The sequence below is a fragment of the Marmota monax genome, unplaced genomic scaffold (genome assembly GCF_021218885.2).
Source record: "Marmota monax isolate L192 unplaced genomic scaffold, Marmota_monax_Labrador192_F-V1.1 WCK01_AAM20220418_F8-fsc00116, whole genome shotgun sequence".
Lineage (NCBI taxonomy): Eukaryota > Metazoa > Chordata > Mammalia > Rodentia > Sciuridae > Marmota > Marmota monax.
In genome coordinates, this window is record NW_026695220.1 from 1,129,559 (window position 1) to 1,143,250 (window position 13,692).

Here is a 13,692-nt window from a genome sequence, read left to right on the forward strand (position 1 = left end):
ATTCAACTTTTGGGTGAGCAGTTGTATAATGAGTAATGTGAAAGATCTTGCCTGTATTTAATATTTGAGAAAATATGGGACCTTGAATAGTTTTTAATAAAACAATGTAGATCCAGTTTTCTCAGCATTCAACACCAAGGCCTTTCTTTCTTTCTTTTAATATATTTTTTAGTTGTAGTTGGACACAATATCTTTATTTTATTTTTATGTGGTGCTGAGGATTAAGCCCAGGGCCTTGTACATGCTAGGCGAGTGCTCTTCCGCTGAGCCACAACCCCAGCCCCAAATATCAGGGCCTTTCTTAACTACTAAAGGAGAGTTGATTCTGCACCCTAATCCATTTCAGAATTGATAGTGCGCAGTTCAAGAAGAAAGCATATGTAGATTAATTTTAAAAGAAAGTTCACCTGTGAAGTTACTTATGTATATATTAATCTAAGACTAGTGAGAAATTTTTAGCTTCCAGTAAAAATTTCTTTCGGAATGTAATTAGCTTTCTTTTAAATACACTCATTAAAACTTAGAACTTACCTTTGTGATTAGAACAGCTAAGAATATTGTTTCCTATATTTACATTCAGACATCAGTTGAGAAAGGTCAGGTTTAAGTTAAGTAAGTTAATATTTTCAGATTTCAACTTTCAATTTAATTATGCTTTTTTTTTTTTTTTTGCTACTGGGGATTGAACCCAGGGGCGCTTAACCACTGAGCCACAACCCCAGTTCTTTTTATATTTTATTTAGAGGCAGGGTCTCACTGAGTTGGTTGGGACCTTCCTAGGTTGATGAGGTGGCTTTGAACTCTTTTGAACTCTTGATCATCCTTCCTCAGCCTCCCTAGCTACTGGGATTACAGGCATGTGCCACCTCACCTGGCTAATTATGTATATTTTTAATGTTTTACTGTGTACAATGTTAGTTCATGCGCTTTGGGTTTTTTGAAAAAATCATGTGAGCTGGGTGCAGTGGCAAGTGCTTGTAGGTCTGAGTTGCTTGGGAAGCTGAAGAGAAGGTTTCTTGAGCCCAGAATTATGAAACCAGTGTGGGCAACATACTGAGAGCCTGGGATGTAGCTCAGTGGCAAAGCATCTGCCTTACATTCACAAATCCCTGGGTTTGACCCCGAGGTAAAAAAAAAAAAACAAAAACTACTTATGAGCCAGGTGTGGTGGCACGTGCCTACAATCCTAGTAAACTTGGGAGGCTGAGGTAGGAGGATTGCAAGTTCGAGGCCAGCCTCAGCAGTTTAGGGAGACCCTATCTCAAAATAAAAAATCATTGGTGATGTGGCTCAGTATTTAAGTACTCCTGGAGTATAATCCCCTGTACCAAAAACCAAAACAGACATTTTTTACTAAACATTTTTTGCTTTAAAGTGATAATGGTGTTTGTCTTCAAACCTATGAAAATATTTTTTTGAGAGAGGTATTGCTGTGTTGCCTAGGCTTGTTTCCCAACTTGTGGGCTGAAGATTTTTCCACCTCATCCTTTTGAGTAGCTGGGATTATAGGCATGCAGCACTGTGCCTGCCTTTTATTTTTAATGTGTTTCTGTTAGGGTTGGAAAAAATGTAACCTAGTCATTATACCTCCAGGGACAATTTTTTTTTAATTTGTTAAATGAAATTTATCAGTAGATGTCATAAGAAAGCCCTCTTTCTTGCCCAAGTTACACCCTATTTCCAGACTCCAATTTTTTTGCTGTAATTCTTCAAGCTATAATAAAACATAAACATTGTTCTTTAGAACAAAAAATATTCTTTCTTCTTTACTTTGACTTGTAATTGCTTAGATTTCATGAACATGTATACACAGTTTTAACCAGTATCCTAAATTTGAATGTCATTTCTAGGACACACCCCAAATTGCTTTGTACATGTTTTACCTCAAGTTTTAAATAAAAATGTAAAGAAATATACTTGACAATATTAGAATTTCATACTGACTAAACTCCTGACTTTTACATCTTCTTTAATTCTGTGCAGATCTGAGTATGGAGGAAAACTGGTACAGAGTGATCTAAAATATAGACAAATTTTAGAGACATTATTCCCAATATTTTTCCTAAGACTTTCCTATGCTTCTCTCAAGAAATAACTGAATGAATTGATGGCTTATCATTTACTGTAATGTGGATTCTTTAGTATTACTGTCTATCCTACAGAGAAATTAGTCCTGAGTGACTTAATGAGGTAATTCAAAAAGGATGATCCTGGAGCTTCTGTAGCTGCCAGTAATCTAAATGAAACATAAATCCTGTTATGGTCACTATGGATTCAGAGTCAGTTTAGGTCTAGCTTAGGAAGTACCTATGTGATTGCCAGACTTTTCTTAGAAAAGCTCCAAGAACCTAAGTGATAATTCCATCAATAGACTTTGGGGCAGATGACAAATCAAGCTTAAGAAGACCAGTCCTGGAATTTTATTTTATGATTTCATGTTAAAATTACAATTTAGCATATTGGCACTAATGGAATGGTAGGAATTCCCAATCCTAAGAATTGAGTAACCCCCTTTATTTTAGTTTTGTAGGAAGCATTTAAGGTATTTTCATCTACCCTGAAATTAATTTGCATTTTGCCCATATTCCTGACAATACCAAACCTTTGGTTTTGCAGTTGATTTGGTAACAAAATCATGTTAAGTTTTCTTTCCCTTACATTCTGATCATTTGAAATTTGTTTCTGTAGGTTTAATTCTTTAAGTTACCTGCTTTACAGCTGTGCAAAAGAGGGGTTTCTGTGACTTATGGGTAAATTCTCTAACATTTTTATAGCAGTGATCTCTCTGCTTTTTTCAATGCCAATATCTTTTCCCAGAATGATAGAAGAGTATAATTCATTGACATCTAGAGATCACTCCTCAGTATCATTAGCAGAGGAACTTGTCTTTCTGGAGAAAGGGATAGTATTCATATATAAATTTTTACTCATGCCTGACTTATCTAGCAACCTCCATCCATCCTCTATGCAGGGGATTCAGTCAGGACCTCAAGCATGCTAGGAAAGCACTCTTCCACTGATCCACACTTCTAGCCCCAATCAACAGTTTGACCCTCACCCAACCCAGAAGTGTGATGGAAAAATATCATATGACTTTTATAATCTGCTTCATATATACTATGTCCCCCAGTTAAAGAGAAAATTCCTTTTCTCAGTTTTAGAGTGCTAACTTTAATATTGGCAAAGATTTCAAAGTTGAAATGCTTGTTCTCTCTAGTTATCATTCCTTTTTTCCCAGATTTTTCAATGTAGGTAGTCAGAATTTCTTTTTTGGTTGTTTTCTTTTCAAGAAGAAAGTAGAAACTTTCTCCATGGGGAAAAGGAAAAGGAGACCACACTCAGTTCTAAGATGTCTTCTGTTTTCAGACTCAGGGATATGGGTCTTTTCAGCTCTTACAACTTGTAAATGATAATTGGATGATCAGAACTGATCAGAAAGAAATGGTCTTTTTATTGAGATAGAACCATACTGTTAAATAAAAGGTAATGTAGGCTATGGATAGTTAAATAATGGTAGTAAACAATTTAGTAACAATTCTAACAGTTTTACTTAACTTTCAAGGTGTAATGGTCATGATAAATATTTAAGGTGGAAATGCTAATTACCACGATGTAATCATCATACATTGTATAAATATATTGAATGATCACACTGTACCCCATAATTTTACACATTTACATATTTTACATAACTAATTTTTTCAAATAAAGATAATGGTTTAGGACTATAGATTAATTTTAGAGTAAAGTTGGAGAGATCTAAATGAAGGTTTAAACGTTGCTTAAAGGCTAAACTTCTTAACATTCCTAGCATTATAAATTTGTTTTGATGGCATATGGGTGTAATTTGAAGGTAATAAAGCTTTCAGAATATACTTATATTTTGTGATTAGAAGATTATTAAAATTTGCTCATTAATATGTATTTACTATATTTCTGAATTAGAACTACTAAATGCTTTAATGTAAAATTTAAGAAGAGTAAACATTATGTGAAGTTTTTCTGAATAATTACAATTCAAAAAGTAATTCAGAATATTTTTGTTGTGGCCTAGGAAAAAGTTAAATGACAGTGGGGCCATCAATTCGAGGATAGGTTTTCCTGGATTAGGATTACCTTAATTTATCCAAAACATGATTGCCTTCCTGTCCACAGAATATTCACATTACCTAAAGTGGTCTTGTAAACATTCCTTACTCCAGAGTGTAGCATCATGCTGAAAAGACCAATTAGGCCTTTTTTTTTTTTTTGGAATTGAACCCAGGTGCCTTCTACTATAACACAGGGTCGTGTGGGTACCTTAGGGTTCTTGTCTCGTGCACTTGAAGAATGAAGTATGCAGACTACAAGGGTGAGAATTCAGTAGCAGATTTAATAGAAGCAAGCAAGGAAAGCTCCCAAAGTGGGGTACTGTTGTTGGCTCTAGATATTTTTGTAGTGTTTTGATGAAAAACTAACCTTTCTTTGGAGAGTTCTCTTTCTCTGATTCAACTGAAAGTATATAATTTTAATTTCATATTCCCATAATGAGATGATTTAATATATGTTTTTTTTTTTTAGAGAGAGAGAGAGAGAGAATTTTAATATTTATTTTTTTTCTAATTTTCGGCGGACACAACATCTTTGTTTGTATGTGGTGCTGAGGATTGAACCCTGGCCGCACGCATGCCAGGCGGGCGCGCTACTGCTTGAGCCACATCCCCAGCCCTTAATATATATGTTAACCTGAGTTTGTTCTGTAGTTTTTCCTTAAAACAAAAGAATTGCTTGAGTTCATAACAACTCATTGGGGTTGAATAATGTTAGGGTAGTCATGGAAACCTAGAGGAACAACAGAATGTATGGGCATCCAAGCCTGAGTTGGACCTTCCTGTTAGACAGCCACAACAGAAAAAAAAAACAAGGTTTAGCCTAGGATTTAATATTGGGTGGTGGGTCCTGCCTTACTACCACTGAGCTACATCCCCAGCCCTTTTAATTTTTATTTTGGAATAGGGTCTAATTTGCCTGGGCCGATCTTGAACTTGGGATCCTCCTTAATCAGCCTCCTAAATAGCTGGGATTATTGGCATGTGCCACCACACCTAGCAATTTGGCTGTTTTTTAAATATGCACACTTCAATATAATTTCCCTCTGTTTGCAGAAATAACACTTAGTGTTTGACTTTAAATTAAAATTGGGTTATATGTATGTGACTGGTTTGCCTAAAGAATATGAGTCACCCAATCTTGTAGAAAGTCAGATAAGATCATTTCTTTTTTAAAATGAACTTTTTCCTTTTATTCTTTGTTTCCAACCCCGCTTTCTGCATGATGCTAGGGATCTAACCCACGACCTTGTTACTTGTGAAGTAAATGCTGTACAACTGTACTCCCAGCCCTAAAATAGCTTTTTTTTTTCCCCCTTTAAGAACAGTTTTAGATTTATAGCACAGTTGAATGGAATGTAGATATGGTTCCCATATAGGTCCTGCCCCTTTGCCCATTCACAACCACCCCTACAATCCATATCCTAATAATATTTGTTACAGCAAATGAATCTATATTAATGCATTATTATCATCCAGAGTCTAAAGGTTATATTAGGGTTCATTCTTAGTGTTATACATTTTCTGGGTTTTGACATACGTGTAATGACATGTAACTACCCTAATAGTATTATAGAGAATAATTTCACTGCCCTAAAAACCTGTGCTCTGCCCATTTATCCCTCCCTCCCCTCTAACTCATGGTAACCACTGATATTTTAACTCTTAACATAGTTTTATATTTTCCAGAATATTATATAATATTCTGATCATATGATATGTAGCTTCAGATTAGCTTTTTTTTGCTTAAATAATGTGCTCTTAAGGTTCCTCCATATCTTTTCAAGGTGATAGCTTACTTCTTATTATCTGGATGTTCCAAAGTTTATTTATCCATTCACCTACTGATGAATATCCTGGTTGTTTTATAAGTTTGGGCTGTTAAAAAGAAAGGTGTTTTAAACAACCGTGTGCTGGTTTTTCTATGGACTTAAATTTTAATTTCATTAGGTAAATATCAAGGAGCCTAATGACTGGTAAGGGCATATTTAATATAGTAAGAAACTGTCCAGCTGTTCTTTGAAGCACCTGTATAATTTTGAATTTCCACTAGAAATGTCTAAAGAGTCTCTGTTACTCTGCATCCTTGTCAACGTTTGGTATTGTCAGTGTTTTGGATTTGGGTCAGTCTAATAAGAGTATATGGTATATCATTGTTTTAGTTTGTACTTTACCAATGACATGATGTTGAACATCTTTTTACGTGCTTAATTTGCTATCTATGTATCATCTTTACCGAAATGTTTCTTTAGGTCTTTTGCCCATGTTTTAATTGGGCTATTCGTTTTCCTATTGTTGATTTTTATAAGGAGTTCTGTGTATATAGTGAATTACAGTTTTTTATCTTATATCTGTTTTTTTCTCTGTTGTGTGTTTTCATTCTCTTGATAATGTTTTATGCAGACAACTTTTTAATTTTAAAGTCTATTTTATCATGCCTTTGGTGTTATATCTAAAAAGTCATTGTTACAGCCAAGGTCATCTGGATTTTCTCCTGTGTTGTCTTCTGGGAGTTTTATAATTCTGTGTTTTATGTTAGTTCTGTAGTTTATTTTGTGTTCATTATTTTGTGAATAGTATAAAATCAGGGTCTAGTTTTTTTTTTTTTTTTTTTGCATGCAAATGTCTGGTTTTTCAATACCATTTGAAAAGATTATCTGTTCTCCATTATCTTGTGTTTGCTCTTTAGTCATAGATCAGTTTATTATATTTACATGGGTCTTTTTCTGTGTCATTGATCTATTTGTTTATTCTTTTTCTAGTATCACATAGTTTTATTTCTGTAGCTTTCAGTAACTTTAAAGTCAAGTATTGTTTTAGACCTCCAACTTTGTTTTTCAGTATTGCATTGGTTGTTGTGGGCCTTTTACCTGTCTCTGAGTGAGTTTGTCAAAAAACAGAAAATGACCTGCTGTGATTTTGATTGGGATTGCGTACACACCCACACCCACCACCCCCTTTACACATAAATATAAATATAAATGTCTCTGTATATGTGTCTATGTAGAGAGATTAAGTTGGGAAAAACTGACATCTCGACAATATCTAGTCTTCCTATCTATAAACATGGATTTCTTACCCTCTCCCCATTTTTGTTTGTTTGTTTATTTGTTTTGTATTGAGGATTAAACCCAAGGACGCTTTATCACTCAGCTTTATCCCTACTCCTGTTTTATTTTTTGAGACAGGTCTTACTAAATTGTGAGGCTGGCCTGAAACTTGAAATCCTCCTGCCTCAGCCTCCTGAGTCACGGGGATTATAGGTGTGTGCTAGCATGCCTGGCTTGTTTAGGGGATTATTAATGTAAATGGCAATATATTTTAATTTTAAATTCTACCTGCTCATTGCTGCTTTATAGGAAAGTGATCCACTTTTATAAATTAGTATCCTGCAACCATGCTAATCACTTATTAATTCCAGGAGTCTTTTTTCTGTCATTTTCAATTTTTTCAATTATGTTATCTAAAACAAGGAGTTTTGTTTCTTCAGCTCCAATCAAAATGCCTTTCATTTCCTTCTCATTTCAGTGGCTTGGATTTCCAGTATACTGTTGAAAAGGAGTAGTGAGAGGGAACATCCTTGCCTTATTCCCTATCTTTGTATGAGAACTTGAGTTTCTCACTACAAAGTGTGAAGTTAGTTGTAATTTTTTTCTGATTATCAAGTTGAAGAAATTCCTATGTATTCCTAGTTTGCTTAGAAGTTTTTATTTTTATTATTTTAATCACGTAGGGCATTGAATTTTGTCAAATGCTTTTTCTGCTTATACAATCATGTGATTTTCCTTGTTTAGCCTATGGATATGATGGATTCTACTAATTTTTTAAAAATGGTTCACCAGCCTTTGCATACCTGGGATAAATCCTACTTAATTATGATATGTTATTCTTTGTATACATTATTGAGTTTTGTTTGCTAAAATTATGTTGAGAATTTTTAGATCTACTGTGTTCATGAGCAATATTTCTTTGTAGTTTTTTTTTTCACTACCTTTATTTTATTTATTTATTTTTATGTGGTGCTGAGGATTGAATCTAGCACCTCACACATGCTAGGCAAGTGCTGTACCACTGAGCCACAATCCCAGCCCCTTTTATAGTTTTGTTATAGTGCCTGTGTCTGGTTTTATATTAGGGCAATACTGGCTTTTTAAATTAGGAAGTAATCCTTCTTCTGTCTACTGGTAGAATTGTAGAGATTTGGTATAATATTTTTTTCTTAAATGTTTGGTAGAATTTAGCAGTGAATTCATCTGATCCTAGGGTTATTTTTTAAAATTATATTTTTCATTGTAGTTGGATATAATAATTTTATTTATTTATTTTTATGTGGTGCTGAGGATCAAACCCAGTGTGCCAGGCAAGTGCCCTATCACTGAGCTACAACCCCAGCCCTAGTGCTTTCTATTTTGAGAAGTTATTTATTTTTTTAATTTAATAGTTATAGGCTTTTTGATATTGTTTTTTTTTTCTTTGTGAATTTTTACAGATTATGTCTTTCAAGAAATTGATCCATTTTCTCTAGATTATTGAATTTGTGGGTATAGAAGTGTTTATAGTATTCCTGTATTATCCTTTGACATCCCTGATAACTTTGCTTGCTTTAAAATGTGCTGTCTAGAATTGATGTAGCTACTCCCACTTTCTTTTCTTCCCCCACCCCCCAACTAATATCACAACAATTTATTATACTACTATGGGCATTTGGAAGAAGAAAGAAACTGCAGATCTGTGGTTAAAAAAAATCTGTAAAGAATGTAAAATTAAGGTTATTCACAGATTTTATGACTGTATACCTGGAAGAGTGACAAGCAACTAAAATCACTTCAGAATTGTAACAAGATTCAAATTCACACAGTAATTAATGGCTCTCATTTGTAATGTTAAAAGAAAAACTATGGAGGATGGGGTGTATATGTTCCATCACCAATATTGGGGGGTTGGGAACAAAACTTTATTTTAACTTTTTTTTCTTTTTAGATAATCATGACAGAGTATATTTTGACATATTATACATACATGGAGTATAACTTCCCATTCTTGTGGTTGTACATGATGTGCAGTTACACTGGTCCTGTATTTATATATATTCATAGGAAACTTATGTCTGATTCATTCTACTTTCTTTCTTATTCCCATCCCCCTACATCCACTTCCCTTTATTTCCCTTTGTCTAATCCATTGAACTTCTGTGTGTCCTTGTGGTGTCCCCTGTTCTGCCTCTATCCCTTATTGTGTATCCAAAAGCATCTGCCTATCAGAACATTAGGCCTTTGGCTTTTGGGGGTTGGCTTATTTCACTTAGCATGATAGTCTCCAGTTCCATCCATTTATGGGCAGATGCCATAACTGCATTCTTCTTTATGGCTGAGTAATATTCCATTGTGTATATATACCACATTTTCTTTATCCAGGCATCTAGGTTGGTTCCATAGCTGAGCTATTGTCCCAATTTCTTTTAATTTGTGTTAGCAAATATCTTTTTCATTTCTTTGCTTTTACTTTGTATTTTTTTGTAATTTAAAGAGGGTTTGTTAAGGACCACATACATTTGGATTTTTTAAAATCTTTTCTGACAATCTATTAATTGGTATATTTAGACCATTGACATTTAAAATGATTGTTGATATATTTCTTACTGTTTTTTATTGTGCTTTCCCCCCTTATTTTGTCTTCTCATGTTCCCTATGATTTTAATTGAGCATTTCATATTTCATTTTTTCTCCTTTTTTAGTGTATCAATTATACTTGGCTGACTTACAACATATCACGTAAAATATACCAAGATAGGTTCTTAGAAATAATAAAAGAAGTAAATGATTCTTTAGCATAATAGCTGTTTGACAAATGGAGATGTTACCAAATGCTAATTTTGTATTAAAAGGAATGAAAAAAATTTTTTTCCATCATAGGATAATTTTAAACATAAAGACTATATTGACCATCAGAAGGATAAAGTTGCATTAACTCTGGCTCGTCTAGCCCGTCATGTTGAAGTAGAGAAACAGCAAAAAGAAGAGAAGAATAGAGCATTCAGGGTAGGTGGCTATTTTAATTGGTATTTTACTACTTTATAGAATTGTTTTGAATACAGATGTAATGAGAAAACTTTGATAAGAAAATGTATGATTGACTCTAATTTCAGCATGTACTCTGGATAGCTCATCAATTCAGTAGTAATTCTTACAGGCTTTTATTTTTAATATTGGGGGTTAGACCCAGGATTGCTTTACTGCTGAGTTACATCCCCAGTTATTTTTATTTTTGAGACAAAGAGTCTAAGTTACTGAGGCTGATCCTCCTGCCTCAGCCTCCCAGGCTGCTGGGATTATAGGCATGCACCACTCTGCCTAGCTCATATAGCTTTTTACATTTTTGTTTTTAGTTTGTTGGATGTGTATCCCCTGTGTGCCTAGGAAAGAAGAAAACATACAAATAACCGAATGGACTTTGATTTGGAGAATGAAAAATCATGACATTTCTTAAGGCAGATAAGTAGTTAAATGTTTTGAGATACTTTATTACATGAGTGAAAGATTTTATCAGGCATTTTATAGAATAAGTTATTGAAAGGTTATTCACTTTTATAAGGATTGAACTCAGTGCCTTGCACATGCTAGGCAAGTGCTTTTCACTGAGCTATAGCCCCAGTCCCTGAAAGGTCATTTTCTACCAGATAGAGCCAAATCACTTTCTCAAAACTCACACTCTTGTCTCCAACTTACATAACTAGTAAAAAGAAGTAATTTGAAGTGGAGTTGTAGAAGAGCTATGTAAAACAAAGCCTAATGTAGAATCTTTTATGTTACAAATTTTTTACTTGACTTGCTTTAGAAGGCACCAAATGAATTACTTAAAGAATTCCTTCAGTGACTAGCAAAAATCTATTAAACTTAAAAAGTTAATGCATTGGGTAAAACAAGTCTCTATAGTAGAGTTATAAAAAGGTTTATTATCATAACTGCCAGCAGCTGTTTGGATTTCATCAGATCCTTAATTCTTGTAGACTTCGGTTTTTATTCTATAAAGAAACAAGTTGAAGATGTTCTCCCAGGTCAAAATAAGCACTAGGATTTTATAATTTTGTTAAAATATTTATTTATTTATTTAAGTTGTTAATGAACTTTTATTTATTTTTTATATTTATTTTAATTTTTTTTTAGTCGACAGTGGACTTTATTTTTATTTTTTAAACCCAGTGCCTCACACATACTAGGCAAGTGCTTTACCAACTAAGCCACAACTCCAGCCCTGGATTTTTTAAATTTATAAGCGATGCTGAGAATCAAACCCAGTGCCTCGTGATATTTGAGGCAAGTGCTCTACCACTGAGCCACAACCCCAGCCCCGGATTTTATAATTTTAATGTCATGTTTTTGATTCCTTGTTTCATTGATTATTGAAAAGAAGTTTATATTTCTGTAGCATCTGTTTTAATATCTTCCAGCTGATAATGCAAACTGATCTTGGGCAGGTGTTGTAGCGCAGCAGTAGAATGCTTGCCTAGAATGCATGAGGCCCTGAATTTGATCCCCAGCACTGCAAAAGCGAATGAATGAATGAATAAAGTACACAAATCTTTAAATTTAGATGTGGGTCAGTTCAGGGTCTTTAACTTTTTGGTATAATAGTAATTAAATTAGACTATGTATTCTACTTGTGTATTTAAAATGTTTATTTGTAAAAAAAAAAAAAAAAGTTATTTTTCTCTCCTGGTAGAAACACTATTCAATTAAATTTCTTTTTTCTTTTGGCATTACTGGGGATTGAACTCAAGGGTACTCTACCCTTGCACTACATTTACATCCCTTTTAAAATACTTTTTCAATTTTGAGACAGGGTCTCACAAATTGTTGAGGGTGATCTTTGAGTCTTGAGTTGCTGGAATTACAGGCGTGCACCTCCATGTGTGACTACAGAAATAATTTTTGCAGAATTGTAGTGAGTGATAATTCTAGGTAAAAATAGATATAGAAATTGTCTTCTATTTTAGGCTTTTTGAATTGTGTCTTTATTAATAAAGTAGATTGTCCTTTTTAATTTTTATTTTATTTTAATTTTTTTATTTTTAATTTTTAAAAAATATTTATTTTTTTAGGTGTAGATGGACACAACACAATGCCTTTATTTTTATGTGGTGCTGAGGATTGAACCCGGGCCCCGCCCATGCTAGGCGAGAGCTCTACTGCTGAGCCACAATCCCAGCCCAAGATTGTCCTTTTTTTAATGAAGAGATTTGTGTGTGTGTATGAGCGTGTGTGAGCTCACTGAGCCACATCCCCAGCCCTTCTAAAAATTTTTTTGAGACAGTCTTGCTCAGGGCCTTGTAAGTTGCTTAGGCTGGCTTTGAAGTTATGATCCTCCTGCCTCAACCTCCAAGTTGCTAGAATTACAGGCATGCACCACCATGCCTGACAAATGAAGAGGTTTTAAAGAGAAAAGATTCATTAAAATCTTCACTGGATACTTCAGTTTCTGAGATCATGTGTTATGCTGATCAGGTAACCAGCTGTCAGCTTTGTTTATTGACTTGTAAGAAGGACTATAACCCTAAAGTCTGTGGAAGTAGTTTGTGACAAAGGAGAAAAGGGTGGCTAATTTTTGAAATAATTTCAGTCAGTAAATATTTTGGGGCATTAATTATGCATGTTCACAGAATTTAAATCCTATTATAAGAAATGCCAGATAACTTTTTAGAAAAGGTTAATTTTAATATTAGAAATTGCCTAAGTAGACTGTTAACTGACATGTACTAATATTTAATCTCCAATTTACTATTTTTTCAAAAAAAATTTGAAAGGTTTTTTGTTGTTGTTGTTGTAGATGGACACAATATCTTTGTTTTATTTATTTATTTTTTTTATATGGTGCTGAGGATTGAACCCAGTGTTTACACATACATGTGAGGCAAGCACTCAACCACTGAGCTACAACCCCAGCCCCTCCATTTTACTATTTTATTTGAAGGGTTTTATTGGAATAAATTTTTCTGAGCAACTGATTTGTGAAGTTGGGAAACTATTTGCTTTCTGTATGGAGAAATCACAGTGTACATTAGCACTTTGAACTTCAGAAGCTTGTATGAAATGAATATTTTTTTTATTAAAACCAGTTTTTGTATACTTACATAATTTGATTACAGAGAATTTTAAATAATGTTTATAATGCATACTAATATCCTTAAGAATTAGTATTCTGTGGCTGTCCTTTTAATAATTTTTTGTGAATTTTTTTCACATTAATATCTTTTTCTTTTTTTGCCGTTCTGGGGATTGAACCCAGGGCCTTGTGCATGTGAGGCAAGCACTCTACCAACTGAGCTATATCTATATCCTCAGCCTTGCATTAATATCTTGATCCACCTTTTCCCTTCACTTACCCTTCCTTATAGAAAATTTTGTTATATTGCTAACTAGACCATGTACTATTCTGGCCTGTATCTTTCAAATTCAGTGTTTCTGACTCTGAGATTTCTTTTTAAGCACCATTGTGGGGGATTGGTTCCTAGAAAAAAATTGCGGATATTCAAGTCCCTAATAAAAAATGGCTTGTTATCTGCATATAACCTACACACATCCTCCTGTATATTTTAAATCTCTCTAGG

At 33.8% G+C, this 13,692-nt stretch overlaps 1 protein-coding gene across 21 annotated transcripts in view; it reads left to right on the forward strand.

Moving 5' to 3' along the window:
* The window catches only part of Znf451 (zinc finger protein 451), a 93,290-nt gene that overhangs the window by 20,360 nt on the left and 59,238 nt on the right, over positions 1-13,692 (forward strand). For all 21 annotated transcript variants that reach the window (XR_009225728.1, XR_009225730.1, XR_009225731.1 and 18 more), the window contains exon 4: positions 10,001-10,126. Coding sequence is in view for 7 of the 21 variants with exons in the window: in XM_046432550.2 (XP_046288506.1) it covers positions 10,001-10,126 (126 nt within the window). In the remaining 14 variants the exon portion in view is untranslated. The remainder of the gene's footprint in view (positions 1-10,000; positions 10,127-13,692) is intronic.